The 21,364-nt window shown below is 46.9% G+C and overlaps 1 protein-coding gene across 1 annotated transcript in view; it reads right to left on the minus strand.

Moving 5' to 3' along the window:
- The window catches only part of zc3h3 (zinc finger CCCH-type containing 3), a 38,915-nt gene that overhangs the window by 15,555 nt on the left and 1,996 nt on the right, over positions 1–21,364 (minus strand). The window contains exons 3-4 of the mRNA XM_042056508.1: positions 20,992–21,119; positions 3,158–3,299 (exon numbers count right to left, since the gene is read on the minus strand). Coding sequence (XP_041912442.1) covers positions 3,158–3,299; positions 20,992–21,119 — 270 coding nt within the window. The remainder of the gene's footprint in view (positions 1–3,157; positions 3,300–20,991; positions 21,120–21,364) is intronic.

Below are 21,364 nucleotides of genomic sequence, written 5' to 3' on the forward strand. Positions count from 1 at the left end.
AAGAAAGGGAGGAGAGACAAGAGAGAGGAGAGCAGAGGGGAGGAGTGGAGAGAACAGGAGAGGAGGAGGAGGAGGAGGAGGAGTGGAGTGGGAGGAGTGGAGAGAACAAGAGAGGAGGAGGAGGAGGAGGAGGGGAGGGGGAGGAGTGGAGAGAACAGGAGAGGAGGAGGAGGAGGAGGAGGGGAGGGGGAGGAGTGGAGAGAACAGGAGAGGAGGAGGAGGAGGAGGAGGAGTGGAGTGGGAGGAGTGGAGAGAACAGGAGAGGAGGAGGAGGAGGAGGAGGGGAGGGGGGGTTGGTGTGATATACGCGCTGACGGCCCGTGCTTTACAGCTTTCTTAATTCAGCTCCTGCTACTATTAATGTGCTTAATGTTGAGATTATATCTCTTTTCTGGTGGCAGGGCAGATTTACGGTGGCCATTTCTCCAGCGAGTCCCACCCACCCCCCAACCCCACCTCCACGCCAGCCCACCAATCACCCGCAGGCCTGATCCTGCTGACTACACACTCCTGCAAGGCATGCTGGGAGCTGGGGGTCACCCTAGTCCCCCTGGGGCTGAGGGGCAAGTAAAGAGGCCGTGACTGGAACAGGGTGTGTGTCTGCGTGTGTGTGTGTGTGTGTGTGTGTGTGTGTGTGTGTGTGTGTCTGAGAATGTCTGTGCACACGCACGCGTGTGTGAGTGTGTGTGTATGTGTGTGTGTGTGTGTGTGTGTGTGTGCGCGCACTACTTTGTTGGAGTGCTTGTGCTGGCATGTATGTATCATGGAATCTTATATCATCCAATGAAAATTGCCCACTTAGAGATTGCTGTCTTAACCACTGGTAGCCACTTGCCAAATTCTAAGAGATTAAACAGAGACTATCACTGGCAAGAACACGACCAAGATTAGGCGCATCAAAATATATCATCAATCCATATGAGACGTTTCCTTCAGGTTACCCATCAGAAACGATGCATATGAACACCTGGTTAACCAGCAGTGCTTGGGTTTGATCAATTCCATAAACATCATCACTGGATAAACATCATCATTTGGAGACCCGAGGCTACATCATGTGCACAGGTGAGAACACCTTTAGGACGGGGGCAGAGGTGGAACACGGAGAACATCGTCAGCACAGGCAGAGCTGACATCAGCACAGGTATTGGCACAGTGTGGCCGAGCGCACGTGTCGACACAGCAAAGAGGGCGGACACGACAGAGGTCAACACAGGTGGGAACACCGCTGACATCAGCAGCACAAGCAAAGGTCAGGTGGGCACAGAGAGGACCCAGTCACCCAGTCAGACTCTCTCTCTCTCGCTCTCGCTCTCTCTCATTTCTCTCACTCTTTCTTTCTTTCTTTCTTTCTTTCTCTCTCTCTCTCTCTCTCTCTCTCTCTCATTTCCCTCTAATATTTCACACAGCGCAGCGTCATGGCGCCTCAAATTGAAAATGCCATAGTGAATCAATATTAACTGCAGGAGCAGTCAATGAGCGGCGATCCGTCATCAGCCTCAGGCCACAGGGGCAGGCCCCCTCCAGCTGGGTCTCTCTATTAAACATTCACTTAACATACACCTAACATACTCTCAACGTATATTAACATACTTAAAACATACCTCCAACACACTTAATATACACTTAGCATTGTGTAATTAAAACATGCACATGACATACTCCCAACATACATTAATCTTCATATGTTAAAACATAGAGGATATACACTTAACGTATCCTCATCATGCTACTCTCAATGTACACTGATCATACTTGTACACAACATGCACTCTGATCACTCAACATATGCTCAACATATGCGTAACATTAGGGATGCCACTGTAGAACACTGGATAAAAGGAAAATCACGATTTTCATGAAATCACTATTTATTGCATGTGTAGTGTTCACAGCACTCATTTACCTGATAAACTATATGTGTAAACTGAGATTGTAATTTTAGTATGATTAATTGTGCAGCCCTACATATGCATACACGCCCTAAGCATAGCTACTCTTAACAGACTGATCACAAAAGTGATAATCAACTGTATCCGACATATCCAGAAACTCAAAGACATGTAGTTACATAGCAGTACAGTAATGACACAGTGAACACGGCTTTCCTACACTCTCTAACCCCCTCTCTCCCTGACTCTAAATTAAATAACACTCTTTTGGCCATCTCTTTCCTTCTCCTCCTCTCTTTTTGCCATCTCTTTCCTTCTCCTCCTCTCTTTCTGCCATCTCTTTCCTTCTCCTCCTCTCTTTCTGCCATCTCTTCCCTTCTCCTCCCTTCAAATTCTCTAAATCTCTCGCTGCCTCTCTGGAGTCTCTGCCCTCCGCACTAAATCAAAGGAATGAAGTTCGATTCATTTGCTTAATAGGAGCATTGAATGTGTGGGGATAGACACCTGATTTACAAGGGATATCTCTACCACGTCTAGTCTACACACCCTCAGTTCTCTCTCTCTTTCTCTATCTCTCCAACTCTCTCTCTCTAACTCACTCTCTCTCCAACCCCACTCTCTCCAACTCTCTCTCTCTCTCCTTCTCCAAGTCTCTCTTTCTCCCTCCCTCATCATTCTCATCTTCATCTCTATTCATCACTCGTTCTGTCATTCTTCTATGACTCTCACCTTCTGCTCTCTCTCCATCATTTCATGCCAGAGGATAAATAAAGAAAGAGATGGACAGCAAAGAGGATGGCATTACGTTGTGTGTGTGTGTGTGTGTGTGTGTGTGTGTGTGTGGATAAATTAGTGTTTATGACTATATGGTCGTAATGGACTGTAATAACCAGAGGACGAGCGCTCCTGCTCCCTTTCCTGCTCCTTATAGCAGGAGTAGATAGGAGGCTTATCTCCTGCCCCATGTGTTAAAGGAGCACTTACATGACACATGCAGGACTGGAGTATGGGAGATGCAGGAGAGCAAAAGAGCAAAAGAGAAAGAGAGAGAGAGAGAGAGAGAGAGAGAGAGAGAGAGAGAGAGAGAGAGAGAGAGAGAGAGAGAGAGAGAGAAAAGACAGAGAGCAAGAGCAAAAAAGGCAGAGCCGGGGGGGGGGGGGGGGGGGGGGCGGGGGGTTGCTGAGTAGGCAGAATGCTGAGTGTGTGTCGCCATGACAACCGGTGAGGCGGGTGAGCGGGCGGGTGTGTCTTGTCCAGCATCTGACCTGGCTGACTGGACTCTCCTGGACCTCCATGAGCGGGCCGTACTGGGGTGGGGGTGGGGCTGGTGTGGGAGCGCGTGCCAGCGCCTGGCATCGATCCGGTAGCGCGTTCGGACCCGACTCGGGGCAAGGTGAACAGCAGGGCCTGAGGACAAAGACGAGGAGAAGAGGGAAGCAACTCAAACAAGAGATTTAGTCTGAAACAGAAACCAAAAAATGAGACAAGGACACACACACAGACACACACACTCACACAGTCATATCTCTCTTACGCTCACACACACGACACAAGGGAACATGCGCTCACTACACACACACTCCTCAGCGCACTCGCAGCCACCCTTACAACTTCTCTGACAGGCGCTCTTTTTAACAAGGCTCGCCGAGGAAAATGAAGGAATAACAAAGGCAGAATTTTTATGAGTCTAATAAATCATTTCCACTGTCGCCTCCCCTGTGTCCCCACACTTCTCTTCACCTCTCATTCATCCTATCATTTCACACATTCATCAGCCGACGCCAGCCAGGAGCCATTTATTTATTTACTTATTTGTCTATTTGTCTCCCTCTTTCTCTCTCTGTTCATCCATCCTGGAGTGGAGATGAGGCTTCTCACTAGCTCATGGCAGCCACGCTCCATCTGCGTAAAGGATGGAAGAGTCCGGAAGCAGACTCGTGCCAAATATATATGAACTTAAGCTACCTTTTATCAGACACAAGGCACACTGAAATCCATCGTGCCAGAGAAGCACGGTTTGACTCTGTTCACTGTTAACAGTATTAACAGTACTCACTACTCACAGTTAATATCCAAGGAGAAAGCAGAAATGTAACCCAGTAAAAGGAATTTGGGAATAAGGAAAAGGATTTGGTTTGTTGCTTCAAAAAAAATGAAAATGAACAGAAAAAAATACTACTTGGCCACGAGTACACAACCCTACAGGAAGATAGGTCTGTATCACAGCGAGAAATTCATCTCCCAAGAATTTACTGGTGATGGACAGAAGAATGGGACCTCCCGTTTACCCAGGATTTATGCATACATGAGTGTGGCTTTCTATGTGACTATGTGAGCTTCCCCGAGTGCACCTGTGTGAGCGATCATGTGTGTGTGTCTGTGGGAGAGGTGGGGGGTGGTTGTAGGGGATTAGTTGGCTGGCTTGAAGTGCCTTTCTTTTCCGCAGCAGTCATCTGTATTGTAGTCAGAGCTATTTGGGCCTCCCTGTAGATGACTAATAGGGCTTGTCAACACAGCCAGCAGCTCCCACTGCCTTCTCTCTCTCTATCTCGCTCTCTCTCTCTCTCTCTCATACACACACACACACACACACACACACACATACAAGCACATTGGAGGCAGTGGTTCAATAGCCCTGTCAGTGAGCATCAGGTAAAGTGGAATAGTACAAAGAGTGTGAGTGAGTGTAGTGTGTGTGAGTGAGTGTGTGTGTGTGTGTGTGAGAGTGAGAGAGAGAGTGAGAGAGTGAGAGAGAGAGAGAGTGAGAGAGTGAGAGAGAGAACACACAAGCATTTAAAGGAATGACTGCACGTGTGAGACAGGTCAGTATTGATGAATATTTCAATGAGTGTGTGAGTAAGTGTGTGTGGATAGAAGTGAATGTATACACATGTTTCTGTGAGCATGTGTGTGTGTGTGCGTGTCACACGGTGTGCGTGGACCTGTCAGAGGGCTATTAGGAGAAAGATTGAGACCCCGTTGGGTCCAGACCCAATGAAGCAACACAAGCTGCTGGACTTTACGACCAGGAGTGGCCCATCCATCGCTCACTGACACACATCCCCCACTCGTCAGAAGACCTTTGAGAGAGGGAGTGTGTGTCTGTGTGTGTGTGTGTGTGTGTGTGTGTGTGTGTGTGTGTGTATGTGTGTTCCCCAGAGCTTGCACACACCCAGAGGTAAATGGTTTCAGAGTAGCACAAGATGATGTCTTCTTAAGGCCATCTGAGATCAACCAATCACGTTTCCTTTCTAAAATAGCAGTGGGGAGTGTTTGAATGGAAGCCTCAGTCATTTAACTTAATGCATCCCTTAATGTCTACAGCTAATCAGCTATTATCGTAGCCTTACATTCTAATGGTTTTCCTCTCAGCCTACACACCTTAAGAGCCAACCCAAAGCAATGATCACCTCTCAGTCTCCACATCCCTGAAGTGCAATGCACAACGCCCAACCCTACATTTGGTCTAGATCTGATCTCCCCTTACATCAGGCCACAACATACAGTGTGAAGAGCCAACCTCGACTTTCAACATCTGCCATCTAAAACCTTAAGTCCATCTATAGCCTCGGATTCAAATGCTTCATCTCCAGGACACCACTACTCAGGTCTCATCAACAGCCATCTAGCAACCAACCCACCAATAAACATCTCCTCCTCAAATTCTATCACCTGAATCTTTGATCTCCAATGTAATCACCTCCTCTTCAAACTACCTTTGACATCCAGCATCTCATGCCCAACCCCTGTCTTATCGTACCTCCTGCGTCCTGGCCCTGCATCTGACCTCTACCATTTTCTCTACAGCTCCTTCCATCTTTACTGATATAGCATGCAGAGGCACTTCTCTGAGGGCAAGCTGTGCCAGTGATGGGCCTACCAGCCCAAATCACTACTTACAGTGCAGATACCTAATGACAAGCCTAATCTCAGGTCTTGGGTTGCGGGAGTCTACTCAGGGTCATGCGGGGTCTAGCCCATGTCCCATTGAGTGTCTCATCCATAGATGCTGTCTTGCTCCCTACAGGGCATTGAGATGACGAGGGTGTGACGTGTGGAAGCTATCGTCCCCGATCCGCTTAGGGGCTCACTCATCGGCGGGCGGCCCGACCGTCCCTATGCCCGCCCGGTGCCAACCCGCCCGCTTGCCTGCCATCATGGCAGCCATCCTGTGCCACGTCTGACAGCTCTCTGCCAGCTCGCGGCTCTGCCATTCGGCGCTGTGGCGTCGCTGTCAGCTCATTCATCTTATCAGCGACAGGACACTGAGGCCCCAGGGACCCCCGCGTACACTCTCCGCTTCAGCCCCCAAATCCTCCAGGGGCTCATCTTCTACCCCCACACCCACCTATGCATAACCCCCGACAGGAAGGTGCAGCTGTAATGAGCAGCCCCTCCCCCCCACACACACACACCCTCCACATACACACCCTTCTAAATGAGCGACACACACCACTAGTGTCAATTAAGTCTCACAGCGCAAGACTACATGGACGTCCAACCGGGAAGCAGCAGTTCCACAGCCCTTTCCTCGGAGATGAGCGGATATCTTGACGGTTATGACAGAGAGAGACGGGGCTTAGAGCCGGCAGGCAGATGAGCTTCACGAAGGAGGATTTGAGGACACATCGGGGTAGAACGCCACTTCAAGCAGCGCTCACTTGCTCCTTCGCAAATCTGACACCTCAGTGAGAGCCCTGTTCATTCACTTAATAATCAATCGGTTATGATGGGCTAATGAACCAACGGACTGGCCACGGTTTACGCCATTTGGCACCAACAATTTAAAATCATGCAAAAAAAAAGTTCACAACCCTTAGTGCCACATGCTGTTGCGTTCCCTCCAGTCCAGTCACGGCCAGAGTCATTATTAGTTGCTCCTTGTTTGTCCACTGGTGACGGGTTTACTTGGAGATGATAATTCCCTAAAGGTGTTCTGACCTGGAGGTTGCAATACAAAAGTCCAGTCCAGAGATGCAGCTATGCACTTGCGGTCACCTTCAGAAAGGCCTTGAAACTCCAGATACTCCAGAAACATAAACAAATGCCACTGCGGACTGTAGGCTGTGACTGACATGACCACCGAGGCACGTATACGCAAAATGTGCGTGTGCATGCTAAGGTCATTCCTGAAGTCAATAGCTCTGTCGAGTCACTCTAATATAAGTATGAGTGATGTGATGCATGCGTGCGTGCGTCTGGGCACTTGTGTGTGATGAGTGCGGGACTTCAGTTAGGTCAGTTAAAGGTTAAGTGGCATGGGCCCACGTTTCAACCTAAACCATCAGAGGATTCTTTACCCGCAATCTCCTACACACCAAATCCCTTAGGGGCAACCAGGGGCAGGTGCATGTGTGTTTATCTGAGCGTGTGTATGTGTGTATGTGCGTGTGTGTGTGTGTGTGTGTGTGTGTGTGTGTGTCAATATGTGTTTGTGTCCCGCGAGTATGTATAGGCTCGGTATGCGGACGCTTCGTAAAGTGCAATGACAGCCCATATAAAGTTGAGTGATGTGCCCCTTGCGCATAAGGAGTTGGAGACGCATGAGTGACGCTCTCATGTAGCCTCTTAAAACACTTCATCTGCCAGCCGGGGCTCCTCGCCGTCTGTAACGGCAGCCACACGAAACCCACCCGGGGCAAGGTTCTGGTTGCACAACATCATTCATCATTTCGCCATGAAAATGGACCTCCACCCTCCCCGCCCCACCCTGCCCCTTCCAAAATGTAGGCTCAGGCGATCCCCTTCTCGGACCCGGAGAGCGCGGTGACTGACTGATTGATTGGGTGAGTGACACGACTGAGTGACCACAGGCCAGCCAGTCCCAGACTAGACCAGGCCTCAGCACCCACTATGAGGATTCATTTTACCACTTCCAGAATGGGAGAGGAGAGGAGAGGATAAGAGAGGAGAGTAGAGTTGAGAATTACTGGAATTCGGGACCACAGTACTGCCGAAACGTTAACCACACCATCTGTTCCACACTCTGGCTGCCAATCGCACCAGATCTAGGCTACCTCATCACGTCAACACCAGGCGACTGACTACATGATCTACTGCAGGAGCCTATATGATCAGGCTAGCTTACAGATGGGCCATTCTGTATCAAATCAGAAAAGGTTGTTGTTGTACCATCTCTGATTTTGTTTAGACCATGTCTATATCACAAATGAATCCCACATTAGCCTATCTGATATGCAATGTTTAGGCATTAATATTAATATAATATAATATTCTAAAAAAGTCATATTTGGCTTTGGTCAAGTCATATTGAGAACATTTGTCTTCCATCCTACAAAGTTCCATTATCTACACTATGACCCGTGGGAACCCTGCCCAATACTCCAGTTCCAGATTCATATTCTAAATAGAATTGAGCTCTGGCTACTTCAGGATAGGACTCCATCTGATCTGACACAGAGAAATGCAAGTGTAGCTTACAAAAATCACCTCCTCCGTGTTAACCTGCTAACTTGATCTGGTAGAAATGTGACACTCCCAAACACAGTGAAAAATCTCACTTGGGACACTTTTCCAGTAACCTGGTGTGCTTCTCTCTGCATTGCAATCAGGTGATATAGTAAGGCTTATACTGAGGCATTTATTATACTTGTGAAAGACAGAGTGGGTTAGGTCATTAGAAACAGTTATGGAGAAGATGTGCCACATTATGTTAGTGACAGGGGTCCCATCACCATGAAAACCGGAGAGGTGTCACCTCAGGTGGGTCGTTAAGAGCAGAATGCCATGAAAGGGGATCTGGGACGGGCTGCAAAACCACCTCCCCACCCCCCCACCCCCACCCCGAGATGGGTGCAATCTGCACCCCTAAAATAGCAGCGTCCACTCCTCTGCATTGAGGACACTGCTCTCTCTCTCTCTCTCACACACACACACACACACACACACACACACACACACAACCGCTGACATTATCAGTACATTACGCTCTGACAGGGTTTCATGGTATAAAAAATAAGTAGGCTATGTGAACAGATTCACACGTGCACAGACACCAAGTCATCAAGCCAACTGGGGGCTGAGGACTTGAATTTACTACAGCATAGGGGTGTAAAGGTACACTTGTTTGTACCCAACCGCTTAGGTACAGGACCTTAGGTTAAATACAGATGCGTACCAAATGTACAGAATGCAGTCTTTAACAGTAATCAACAGTAGGCTTTTTGTTGTGTGTGGGCCATGTTTCAAATTGAAGTTCCCACACAAACATAGCTCCCATCAAATACACTTAAAAAACAACTATTGGGATTGAGGGTGAGGGTGGTGGTGGTATCTGTGTGCGTGTGTGTGTGTGTGTGTGTGTGTATGTATGTGTGTGTGTGTATGTATGTGTGTGTGTAAGGGGGGGGGGTGGCTTAAATAGAGATAAAGACCTGGAAATCAATATTTTCCCTCACCTCAGTCTCCCAAAGGGCCCGGGAAACCAAACACTCCTGACAGCCGACAAACTGACCATTCCCATTGCGCACCCCACTAGGGAAATGCCTGCCATCTATCTTACTTTAAGGGTCTGTGTGCACATGTGCTCACATGTGAGCATGCCTGCGTATTTGTGTGTGAATATGTGTGTGTGTGTGCGCGTGTATGTGTTTATGAGTCTTGGACATACACAAACTTGTTTTATATGGATTGCAACAGTGTTGCAACTCTGTAAGCAAGCCAAATGCAAAAAGACTAACAAAGTACTGCTCCATTTCTGCAATAACAGGTAGTGTATCCATTAACCTATAACCACTGGTGCATAAAGGATGAATAGCACAAGCATTCTGTGTTTAATCAGATCTGTCTAAATGTGCAACATACTTCCATCAATGTTTGGATCTGTAGGTCATCCAATTGGATATAATTTTCTCCTGTGTCTAAATAAAAAGCATTAAAATATGTGTGTGTGTGTGTGTGTGTGTGTGTGTGTGTGTGTGTGTGTGTGTGTGTGTGTGTGTAAGATAAGCAAAGTTGGTGGATCTTACAATTGATTATTTGGAGAAACTGCATATAGCCATGCAACATCCAAATGTATGTAGCCTACATCTTCACATGCCATTCTTACAGAGCTATCAGGGCACAGAATAGCAGTCCTCTCAGGTAACTGCCCTCTGATAATTCACAGCATTGCAGAAAGCCACCAGTGGGTACTGTACATACGACAGGTCACCACCATGGCGCCACAGCAGTGGACTTGCACTGAATTGATCAACACTGCAAATGCAAGAGAATCCCAACATGGCCAAAGCCTGAGCGCGAGCAGGAGAGACATGGAGACTGAAATGGAGAGAGGAAAGAACTCCATGACACAGAATACATATATCTGTATGTGTGTGTATGTGTGGGTGTGGGTGTGGGTGTACGTGTACGTGTATGTGTGTCTGTGTGTGTTAGTGTATGTATGTGTGTATATGTGTGGGTGTACGTGTACGTGTGTGTGTGTGTGTGTGTGTGTGTGTTAGTGTACGTGTGTGTATGTGTTAGTGTACGTGTGTGTGTGTGTGCGTGTGTGTCTGTGTGTGTGTGTGTAAGTGTACGTGTGTGTGTGTGTGTGTAAGTGTACGTGTGTGTGTGTGTGTGTGTAAGTGTACGTGTGTGTGTGTGTGTGTAAGTGTACGTGTGTGTGTGTGTGTGTAAGTGTACGTGTGTGTGAGTGTATATGTCATGCACAAGATGTGATGTGCGATACGAGATATAAGTGTAAAAATAGCCTGATCAGGCGTGAGCGCTTGGAACACGGTGACACGAGACGGTGCTGTAATCCCAGCGATCCGCGAGGACCCTAGGACCGCAGGATGACCTGACCTCCCGCTGCCACCTCCCGCCACCGCTAACAGCTCACAGATCACAAGCAGCAGGGGAGCAAAAACACACAGACAGAGAGAGACAGAGAGCGAGAGAGAGAGAGAGACAGAGAGAGAGAGAGAGAGACAGAGACAGAGAGAGACAGAGAGAGAGAGAGAGAGAGAGAGAGAGAGAGAGAGAGAGAGAGAGAGAGAGAGTGAGAGAGTTTTGTCCTGTCTTGGTTTTCTTATGCACGTGTACAGACAATGGTCTTGTATGGTTGTGACGTGCTGTCTGTGTGTGTGTGTGTGTGTGTGTGTGTGTGTGACGAAGTGTAACAATGTTTGTAATGTTTGTACATGTTTATATCATTTTGTATTTGTATTTTCTTTAATTATTATTATTCCTGTGAACGCTTTGGCAATGCATCATATGGTTTGTCGTGCCAATAAAGCATACTTGAATTTGAATTTGAATTTGAGAGAGAGAGAAAGAGAGAGAGAGAGTGTGAGTGAGTGAGAGAGAAAGAGAGAGAAAGAGAGAGAGAGTGAGTGAGTGAGAGAAAGAGAGAGAGAGAGAGAGAGAGAGGGGGGTGGCTGAATTAAATGGGCCTCCACATCTTGCCAAAATACATGCTTCCTTGTGCATTTCTGTATGTGTGTGGGTGTGTGTTGTCTTTATACAGATATCCTGCAATAATCACGAGAAGAAGGCAGACGAAGAAATGGAGAAAGAGAAAGAGAGGGAGAGGCATAAAGAGAGAGAGAAAGAGAGAGAAAGAGAGAGAGTATGCATGCATGCGTGTTATACATACTGTATGTCCAGGTTGTGTTTACGTGCATGTATACCTGGCTGTGTGTATACATGGCTGTGTGTATACATATTTGTTACATACTGTACATGTTCAAGTTGTGTGTGTATTGGACATATTTTGTATGTACATTACATGTTCAGATTGTCTGTATACTGTGTGCATTTGTGAGTGAGTGTGTGTGTGTGTGTGTGTGTGTGTGTGTGTGTGTGTGTGTGTGTGTGTGTGTGTGTGTGTGTGTGTGTGTGTCGAATGCAGGCTTTTACCCCTCCCTCAGGTTACGATTCCATTCCTTTGCCGGCCGTCTGAGCAAATCTCACTAATTAAATCCGTTAGGCATTAATTATTCAGGGCGCCTGATCGATACTGCCACAGAAGGATTAGCAGTTATCTTAAAGCACTTCAACGGGGTAGAGCACACGCTGACAAACACAAACAATCATCCATAATTACACAAACATAATTACACACACACACACACACACACACACACACACACACAGGGTTGAGAGGATGGGAGAGGTTGGGGTGGTGGCATGTCATGACTGCAGATGGTAATTCAGAACGAGTGAGAAATCCATGGCACAACCCACAGCCCTGACACAGAACTCGCCTAAAGGACCTGCCAATGAGAAATATATAACAACAACTGTAACAATACCAAGGCCATCCTTACTAACCAATGAGGAAGAACGTCTCTCAAATATATAATTTATGCTTTATTGCCACACCTTTAAAATGTGTTGTATTCTGGCTGTCAGTGTTTTTAATCAGCTGCGTTCTGAAAGTGATGCCCGACGACAACATCGTTCTTCATGTTACAGTGTGTGGTGTTGATGTTCGCGCCTCTCATGACCTAGAGTGATATTTAAAACTATAGCCTGCAGTTATCGTTTATCATGGCTGCTGCCTGGACATATGGGTCTTAAGTCCTCATCCAGTTCTGACCTCCTCCTCCTCTTCCTCCTCCTTCTCAAACCCTGACCAAAGTCGTGCTACTTTAGTGTCCCAGGCCTGCAGCACACGCCACCACCCGACAGCAGGTGCTCGGCCTGGGGTTAATTTGAGGAAGCACCTGTGGGGACTGGCAGGGGCGTCTGGACAGTTTGTTTGTGAGTGTAAATGTGTGTGTGTGTGTGTGTGTGTGTGTGTGTGTGTGTGTGTGTGTGTGTGGAGCTGGAGGACTGGAATGCCTGGCGGGCCAGAAGAGCCCCTGCAAAAAACAAAAACGTAACTGCTCTCTGGGGAGGTAGCAGAGAGGCACAGGGGACTGAACACATTATGGAGAGAGAGAGAGGGGGGGGGGGGCGGGGGAGAGAGAGGGGGAGGTAAAGAGAGCGAAAGAGAGGTTTGGGTGAGGAAAAAAAGAGAGTGAGGAAGAAAATGGCAAGAATGGAATGATGGAGAGAGTGGTCAAGAGAGATGGAGAGAGAGGGAGAGAGAGACAGAGTTTGTTTGTTTGTTTGTTTAATTTAAGACCATTTCCGCAACTAAGGCTATTTAATGGCCAGAGCACTGTGTGTTTAAACTTAAATATGTTTTTTAAAATCTATGCTAATAAGATATTCTAAAACCTTCAAAAGGTGGGACCTTACTAAAAACATCAGCTATAGAATTTTGATGATAAAATTGTTGTCTTTTGGTTTTCAAGGCAGGGCAGAGAGAGACAGAGAGCAGAGATCAACAGGCTGGAGTGCCAGTGAGAAAGGAAAGGCGTTGGATAACTCCCTGCTCCCAGAATAGCGCTGCAGGCAGCTTGAGTGGCCCATCAGACAGGCAGCCATGGAAAGTTGGGAGGGAGAGGAGTGGAGGCTTGGGTTTCTGTCCCCATGCAGGCCAGGGGCCAGGTGGGACAAGAGGGTGGGGTGGGGTGGGGTGGGGGGTTGAAGGGTTACTCTGGCCCCTGGGCAGTCTTGCAAACAGCCAACCCACCCACACCCCCCTCCCTCCTTTCCTATGACCAACAGCCTGTCAGTTAATTAGGAGAGTTTCATCACTCCCTCCATAGGGTGGGGGGGAAAGAGAGTGAAAGACAGAGAGGGGGAGAGAAAGAGAGGGGGAGAGAGAGCGAGTGAGAGAAAGAGAGAGGAGAAGAAGAAGAAGAAGTAGAAGAAGGAGAAGAAGATATAAATATAGCTGGGGCTCAAGTGGTGATCAGTGGTGACGGCTGGAGTCCAAATGGAGAAGTTACACAAGCTCTTCTCTGAAGCTAAACGCCAGTGGCGACCCTTGACCCCTAATGTCATGTTAGAGTCGGACCCTGCCAGGGGTCAGAGGTGGGCAGTGAAATGAGGTCACAGAGTTGAGCCCTCACCGAAGATTCTGAGATTCTTCACAGTTGGTGGTTTGTGTCATCAAAGGCGTCGCATGGGCATTACAGTTATGTAGGTCTAGGCAGTCAAGTATAGCAGTGACAACAAAAGCAATGACTGTTGAATATATTTTTCAGAGTAGACCTCTAATGTACTTTCAGTGAACACTGACTACACAACGATTCACACACAAGAAAACCTCAAGTTGAAGTACGTCCTTAAGAAAAGAAGCCTTGTTTCATGAGTGAGGTAAAGATTAAGGCCAATATACTGGAGCGTAGAAGGGCTACAGGGGCCTATAGATTATGAGATATCTGGGACAGCTCTGTATAACAGGTTTAAGTAAACAAACCAGGCCTGCCATGAAAGCTGATAATGTAAACTATATTGAGAAATATTTGCCCTGGGTCTCATTAACAAACTAATGCAGACCCCACACCTTCTGGAGGCCATTTTAGGCATTCAATTCAGCCAAAAGGGCTTAAGTTAGATCTAGGCTTTTTAAAGCCACTCTTTCTGAAGCCCTTGAGATCAATCTTCCAGATGTGTGTGTGCAGCATATATGGGTTTATAAGTGACCGACGGAGCCGGGCATGGGCTGTGGCATGTGTTTGTAAAGAATGAGGTGGCATGGCCTGCTTAGAATTTCTGATTTATTTGGGTCTTGGGAATGACAAAGAGCCCTGTGGACATATGAACCACCCTGCCTTCCAAAAAAAAACAGGGGGGGGGGGGGGGGGGGGGTCGAAGACTGGTCTCTAATATTTCAGACTTAAGGGGTGTGGATTACATCTGTCAACACGTATGTCTCAATGTCTCTTACCCACGCAATGCATTCGCACACATACACACACACACATGTACACAAACATGACTCACGCTTGCACTCACACTATTTCTATATAAAAAAAAATGCTCTTGACCGTGAGGGCCCATCTTAGAGAGGGAGAGTAAGAGCCCTGAGCCTGATGATGTTGACGTACCACTTTCTATAACGGCAGCAAACACATTTAGAGGAAGTTCTGGCAAGTGCGTAGTAAATCAGCGACCCCCATACCATGGCAACGACAGGTACCAGAACCAGACTCCTACTCGGCCACTGAATTCAAGATCAACTACAAATTCAAGTTCAGAGCATGTATGGCTTTGCTCACTACACAAATTAACACAGAGGCACACCATTCACACATGCAGCAGGAGAGAGAGAGAGCGAGTGTGAGAGTGTGTGAGTGTGTGTGTGTGTGTGTGTGTGTGTGTGTGTGTGTGTGTGAGTGAGTGAGTGAGTGAGTGAGTGAGTGAGTGAGTGAGTGAGTGAGTGAGTGAGTGAGTGAGTGAGTGAGTGAGTGAGTGAGTGAGTGAGTGAGTGAGTGACAGACAGACAGACAGACAGAAATTCAAGAATCACGGTCGCTGGTGGTCCAGAACAGCTTTGGTGAACCATACCAAAGAAGTGACCCTTTCTGACACACTTAGTACCTCTTTAGTGTCATTTTTCCATTGTGCTGGACAGTCCGATACACTTTAATGGAACCCTGCACATTGAGAAATTTTGCTAACAGGGTACCCAGTAGGTTGTACAACAAGGAATCAGTACCAACTCCTGCCTTATGTGGGACGGGGGATTTAAAAAAAAAAAAAATGTGCAGATGGCTTGAAAAAGAAGGGAAGGGAAGAAGGTAAAAGTGGGGAAAGCAGTGGAAAGAAATTGAGATATAGAGCGAAGGGCTCAGATGAGGAGGGGACAGGGATGGGCCCTGGTGCGAACAGAAGTGGCAGAAACTGAAGGAGGTGTGAAGCAGCGATTGATGCAAAAAAGCAAACTAAAATAAACAAACCAGAAAAGGAGATGCATCCCGCTCTGCAGACGTGCATGTGTGTGTGTGTGTGTGAGAGAGAGAGCGAGAGAGAGTGAGAGTGAGTAAGGGAGACAGAAAGAAACGAGAAAGAGAGTGAAAGTGAGCAAGTGGGAGAGAGAGTGAGAGAGAGTGGTGGTGGTGGTGGTGGTGGGGGGGGGGGGGGGGTCGAGAGAGAGGGAGATGGTTGCCAAGTTGCTTGTCTGTTTGTGTTGCCAACCTGAAGCAGCTGGTGTTTGGGTGTCAGGTGTTCTAACAGGCAGTGGGGGTGTTGGTGGATGGCTGGGGCTGTAGATTTCAGCATCTTGCACGACCCTGACTTTAAGTGCATTGCTATTCCATTGATGAAAACTATGGTGAAAGATATCCATTTCTGTGCTGAAAGATGTGCTCACGTCTTGCATAAATAAAATGTGTTCCTTTTTAATAACTGGACAATGCTGATTAAGAAAGAGGCAAAATAGCACCTTAATACTTCATGTCTGATCGAGCTACTTACATTTACACAGGACTACACAGGTTGAAGTAGATTTGGCATGCTTTCTATACTTTTACATTTAACTAACTAACTGATATGACTATGAAATACAGTTGACTCCTGATTAAGCCAGAAGCTAATTCAAATTAGCCCAAGGGCTCGATCAAAAATGATTAGTGAAACATAACAGAGTACTAATGACTTTAATAATAGTAATGTGATCGGGTTAATGCTCGGGGTTGAGAATTAAGGTTAACATAGCGGGGATTATGGCTTTAAGCATTGTCTCTGTACGGGCAGGTGACTGGTCTTGAGTGGTAAGTGTTGGGTTAAGGGCACAGGTTTAGGGTTCAGTGTGAAGAGCTGGGTTGGGTGTGGGGTTATTATGGTTTACAATTAGACTTCAACTCATTAACCACAGAGAGAGAGAGGCTCAAGTGCCTTCATGCTGTCGCCGTGGCAATAAAAGCCTCAACGTTATGATGCCCCAGAGGGAAAGGGGCAAATGAGAGACAAGTGTGTGTGTGTGTGTGTGTGTGTGTGTGTATGCAAGCTTATGTGTATGTATGTTGTGTGTGTTTGTATAGTGTGTGTGTGTGTGAGTGAGAGGGGGACCGAGAGAGAGAGAGAGAGAGAGAGAGACAGAGGCCTCCTGCAGCTGCTTGAGTGTGTAAGTGTAGACTCAGTGCGTGAGACAGGGTCCGGTGATTGGCAGTGCATGTGTTTAGCACCGGGCAGTCTTGGGAAGGAGGAGGTCTGCATATCAGAGACTGTTTACTGTGTGTCTTACATACAGGCACCCAAACCACACACACACACACACACACACACACACACACACACACACTATTTGGGACTTTATCAGCCAAATTGGCACTGTAGCCTGTAGCTGGGAAGGGAAAGCACTCAACCGACTGAAAAACAAACCAACAAACCACATCTCAGAAACTCTCCATGCCTTGACACATGCATTGTAAGTAGACTCACTGAACGCTGAGGAAAGACAGGCCTTGGGTCTTCCTTTCCTTGCAGGCTACACGTGTGTGTGTGTGTGTGTGTGTGTGTGTGTGTGTGTGTGTGTACACGAGCATGCTTTTGCGCAGAGGTGTTAGCGTGATGGAACGCATGAAAAGCAGGTGCATGTGGACACACTAGTAGGAAGAGCGTGGGGCTCTCAGAAGGGGGTTTTGCCTGCTGTCAGTAGAGATGCGGAATTATGGGTAAATAAACTGCCATTCGTAAGAACTGTAACAAGATTCCCACTGATGTAGGAACTAAGTAACATGAGCATATGTGTGTGTTTGTGTGCGTGTCCGTGCATGTGCCCGTGTGTGTGTGTGTGTGTGTGTGTGTGTGTGTGTGTGTGGTACCAAATAAAGCCATGGTAGCTTGGTTGCTCTGTGTTTTGCACATGTAGGGTGGTGTTGCTGGGCACTAGGCTTGCTTGACCTCGGTAGTTCATCTGATGTACTGTCTCAAAGCCCAGCTACAGAGAGGCCTTCACTTTCCTCACTCTCACTCTCTGCCAAAAAGAGCCGATGTTTAACAATGCAGTGCAGGTGTGACACATTGCCGCACAAAAACTGTTGACATGACGTGTGATCAGCAGTAGTCAAATAAGTTTATGAGAATTTCACTGCTTCATATTTATGAGAGAAGTGCAGGATGTTAAAGTTCTTGTTAAATTTACCATGACAACCATCAGCACCTTTTTATTGAAAGCCAGTCAATATGCTCTACCTAGCACATATCAACAATGTCTGGTGATCCTTTCCTATATTCCTATTTTATAATGTCTGTGTGTACAGGCCATGTTAAATTGAAAAGAAAACATCTGTCAAAGCTGAAATCACCAGTCAGCTCAAATGCATAGCCTTAAAGGAGAATTCCGGTGTGATATTGACCTAAAGTGTGTTGAAACATGATACCGAGTGTGAACGTATGTCTCATAGCCCATCTCGGCTTGTCCCCTGCACTCCAAAATCTGGCGCTAGTTAGCCGATGCTACCAACAGCTTTTTCAATGGTGGTGCTTCGGCATTGGGCTAGCCATGCAAATAAATCACTGTTTTACACTATTTACGAGGCTCAATATATCTCCACACTTCATTGGTAGACTTCCGAGGGCCCTGACATTTAAAACGAGACATTGAGAACTTTGAAAAAGCACTGGTAGTTTACTTACAAGACGATTTATACAGACAGTACCTTCACGAAGTTTAGCGTTTGCAGCCATCTTGAATTTAGTCACGATAAGTCGAGCGACGAGTAAGAATGAACAGGTATGATAGGGATCAGATTCCAAAAATTATTCCGTGGAAAGGCATGGATTCCAGTTGCTGATACTGGAAGAAACTGGAATCCATGCATTTCCACTGAATTCTCTGTTTCTCGAGGTCACCAAGTACTGTCAGGTTCTACATCGCTTGAGTTTCTGCAGCCAACAGCTAAAGCAGCCAGGCAGCTACAGTGCTACATTCTGGGGGCATGTTTACTGGAATTCTCCTGTAAGGCTCTCTATGAAGGGACTAAAGGGGGGACGGGATAAACACAATAAGAACGACAAGAGAATAAGGGGATGGGATGAGTGAGAGAGGATGAGGCATGGAAGAGAGAATGCATGCACCCGTCACCACGGGAATTAGAAAAAGACATTTCCTCTAACCAGTCGTTATGGTGACAAGAGGCAGTCAGGGTTTCAGTGAACACCATTCCTTATCCTCCGCCATTACTGTTCCATAAAGTCTTTATGGGCAACTGCTATCTTCCGACACACACAAGCTTGCGAGAAACGAAGTGGGGGAGCTGAAGGTGATATCTGTGTGTGGTGGCCACTCCGTCAGAGCTGCTCCTGTGCCTGCCTCTATGCTTTGTTACGACACCATTTACCAACACATCATTATACTGCACACTCGCTATTTTATCAGAGAGGGAGAGAGAGAGGGAGATAAATAGAGAGACAGAGACAGAGAGAGAGAGAGATAGAGAGAGAATGAAAAGCAAGAAGAGAGAGGTTATGAGTAGAAAGCAGGACTTCCCTGGGTGGACACAACACTTCAATGCTGTATTAAACCTAGTTCCATTTTTGGCCAAACATGCAGACACACGCACGCGCACCCGCACGCACACACATGTATGCGCACAAACACACACCACACACACACACACACACACACACACACACACACACACACACACAGAAATCTAATCACTGCATTCCTTGCTGTTATGACAAATAACCGGTCACCAGTATCATATGAGAGAAAGTGGAATAGAACATTATGCCCAATTTTCCAATATGTGGTTTAATGTTCTGCATTTCTCATTAGTGGGTCACTTTGATACTAAAAGTATGATTCTATGTAATGACTGTATGATATCTGTACTGTCCCTGTGTATATCTGTGTGAGACTGTGAGAGATAAGCAGGAATATTATGACTTTGCAGTGTTTCACTGTTCTGCATGGCTGCGTCAGTAGCTATCTGCTCCGGATTGCCAGGTTGCCACTAATCAGAGTCTGATTCAGTGTAGTCCACGTGAGATGGGATGACCAACGCCATCTCCCGTCAGCCTGGAAGGATACTTAAACCCTAACTATTTCCTTGTCTAGTTAGAGCAGCTGATGGATCTTTAGGTGAAGTCATGCTGTCTCTCCCTTGATGCGCATCATTGTAAATAAACTCTATTCCTGATTTTTCATACTATTGGTCTGACAGGGTCTCTATTAAATCTATGGTATCAAAAATTACCATCACATACCAAGATGATCCTAGGAATCCTACATTATACAGTATAGAACTCAAACACATTCCATCCATCAGTAACATAAAATGTGTCAAAGACAAAATTGCCATGCAAGCACCAATGTGTACATAGATGTGTAACAGGACATGGAATATAGAGGTATACATTCAGTATCTATATTGCTTCTTAAAAAAAACAAAGAACAAAAACATCCTGATTAAAAACTACATATCTTGCTGACAGGTGCGACCCTGGTCAGCGCTTGGTGGACTCATGCTGTCTGTAGAAATGGGGCAGAAGAGGAGTTCTGACTCCAAATGGAAGACAGCAATGCTGAAACAGCAATGCAGAAAATGCACATGGAGAGAAACATATAGGGTCAGAGCCAGTCCTTATAGCACATTGCAGAGATTCCAGGATCAAAACCCATTTGTTTGTTCTGGTTTCTGTCTGTCTGAATGTGTGTGTGTGTGTGTGTGTGTGTGTGTGTACGTGAGCAACACTGAGTGTTTGAGAGACACTACCCCGTTACAGTTCCAATTGTCACTCATACCATCTGACGATCTCATGCACATGATGCTGTTCATACAATTATATAAAAGACAGCTTCTCCCACATGCTAATGTTTATAATATAACCTTTGTAATGTCACCTTTTGATCCAAACACTTGACCGATGCAAACACTCTTTAGTCATGGCAGTAAAGTTCCCAGTGATTAAATGAGAGAGTGAGGGAGGGAGTGAGGCAGGGAGGGAGGGGAGAGAGTTGGAGTGGCTCCGATAGGAGAGCAGTTATCAGGAGCACTCGTTGTAAAAGCAAGTGCAATCAGCCCATGAGCCATCACAGCCAGATTGGGCAATTAATTCACTCAGGGCCCACCCCCCCCTCCTCTCTCTGTGGCTCTCTATCACACAGTCAAACACACGCTCAGATGTACACACACGCACACACGCACACACACAAACAAACACACACACCTGCACTGCACAATGCTCACTGATGCCCTCTAGTGGCAGGTGCTGGTGTAGGAGAGAGCAGGTAGCACATTCTCAAGCGGATGCCAGACAAGGAGACTTGTCAGGCTGAGGGGGGGGGGAGTAAAGAAGAGGGTACCTGAGAGGTAGGAGGCTGGAACAGAGCGACTGGGGCTGACCAGGCGCAGCTTGTGCCTGCCAATGGACACCAAGGCCCGGTTTCCTCGTCTGCTGCTGGGTGGGGTCCTCACAGGTGCCTGTACTTGCCTTGGGAGAATGTGGAAGAGAAGCGAGAGACAGTCATACTGGGTTTACTATACATGCTGAGCATACTGACGTGTGTGTGGTGTGAGAAAATACATGGGCACCAATTATCAATTGTGTGCTGCCACTCAGTGGAAACACACTGCCAGTGCAATTGAAACACTTATTCAAATACAACACAATTAGGTCTGTGCAGACCCAAAATGTGGACAAAGATAACAAAACACATCACTCTCCAAACATCCATA

Source organism: Alosa sapidissima, chromosome 12, assembly GCF_018492685.1.
Source record: "Alosa sapidissima isolate fAloSap1 chromosome 12, fAloSap1.pri, whole genome shotgun sequence".
NCBI lineage: Eukaryota > Metazoa > Chordata > Actinopteri > Clupeiformes > Clupeidae > Alosa > Alosa sapidissima.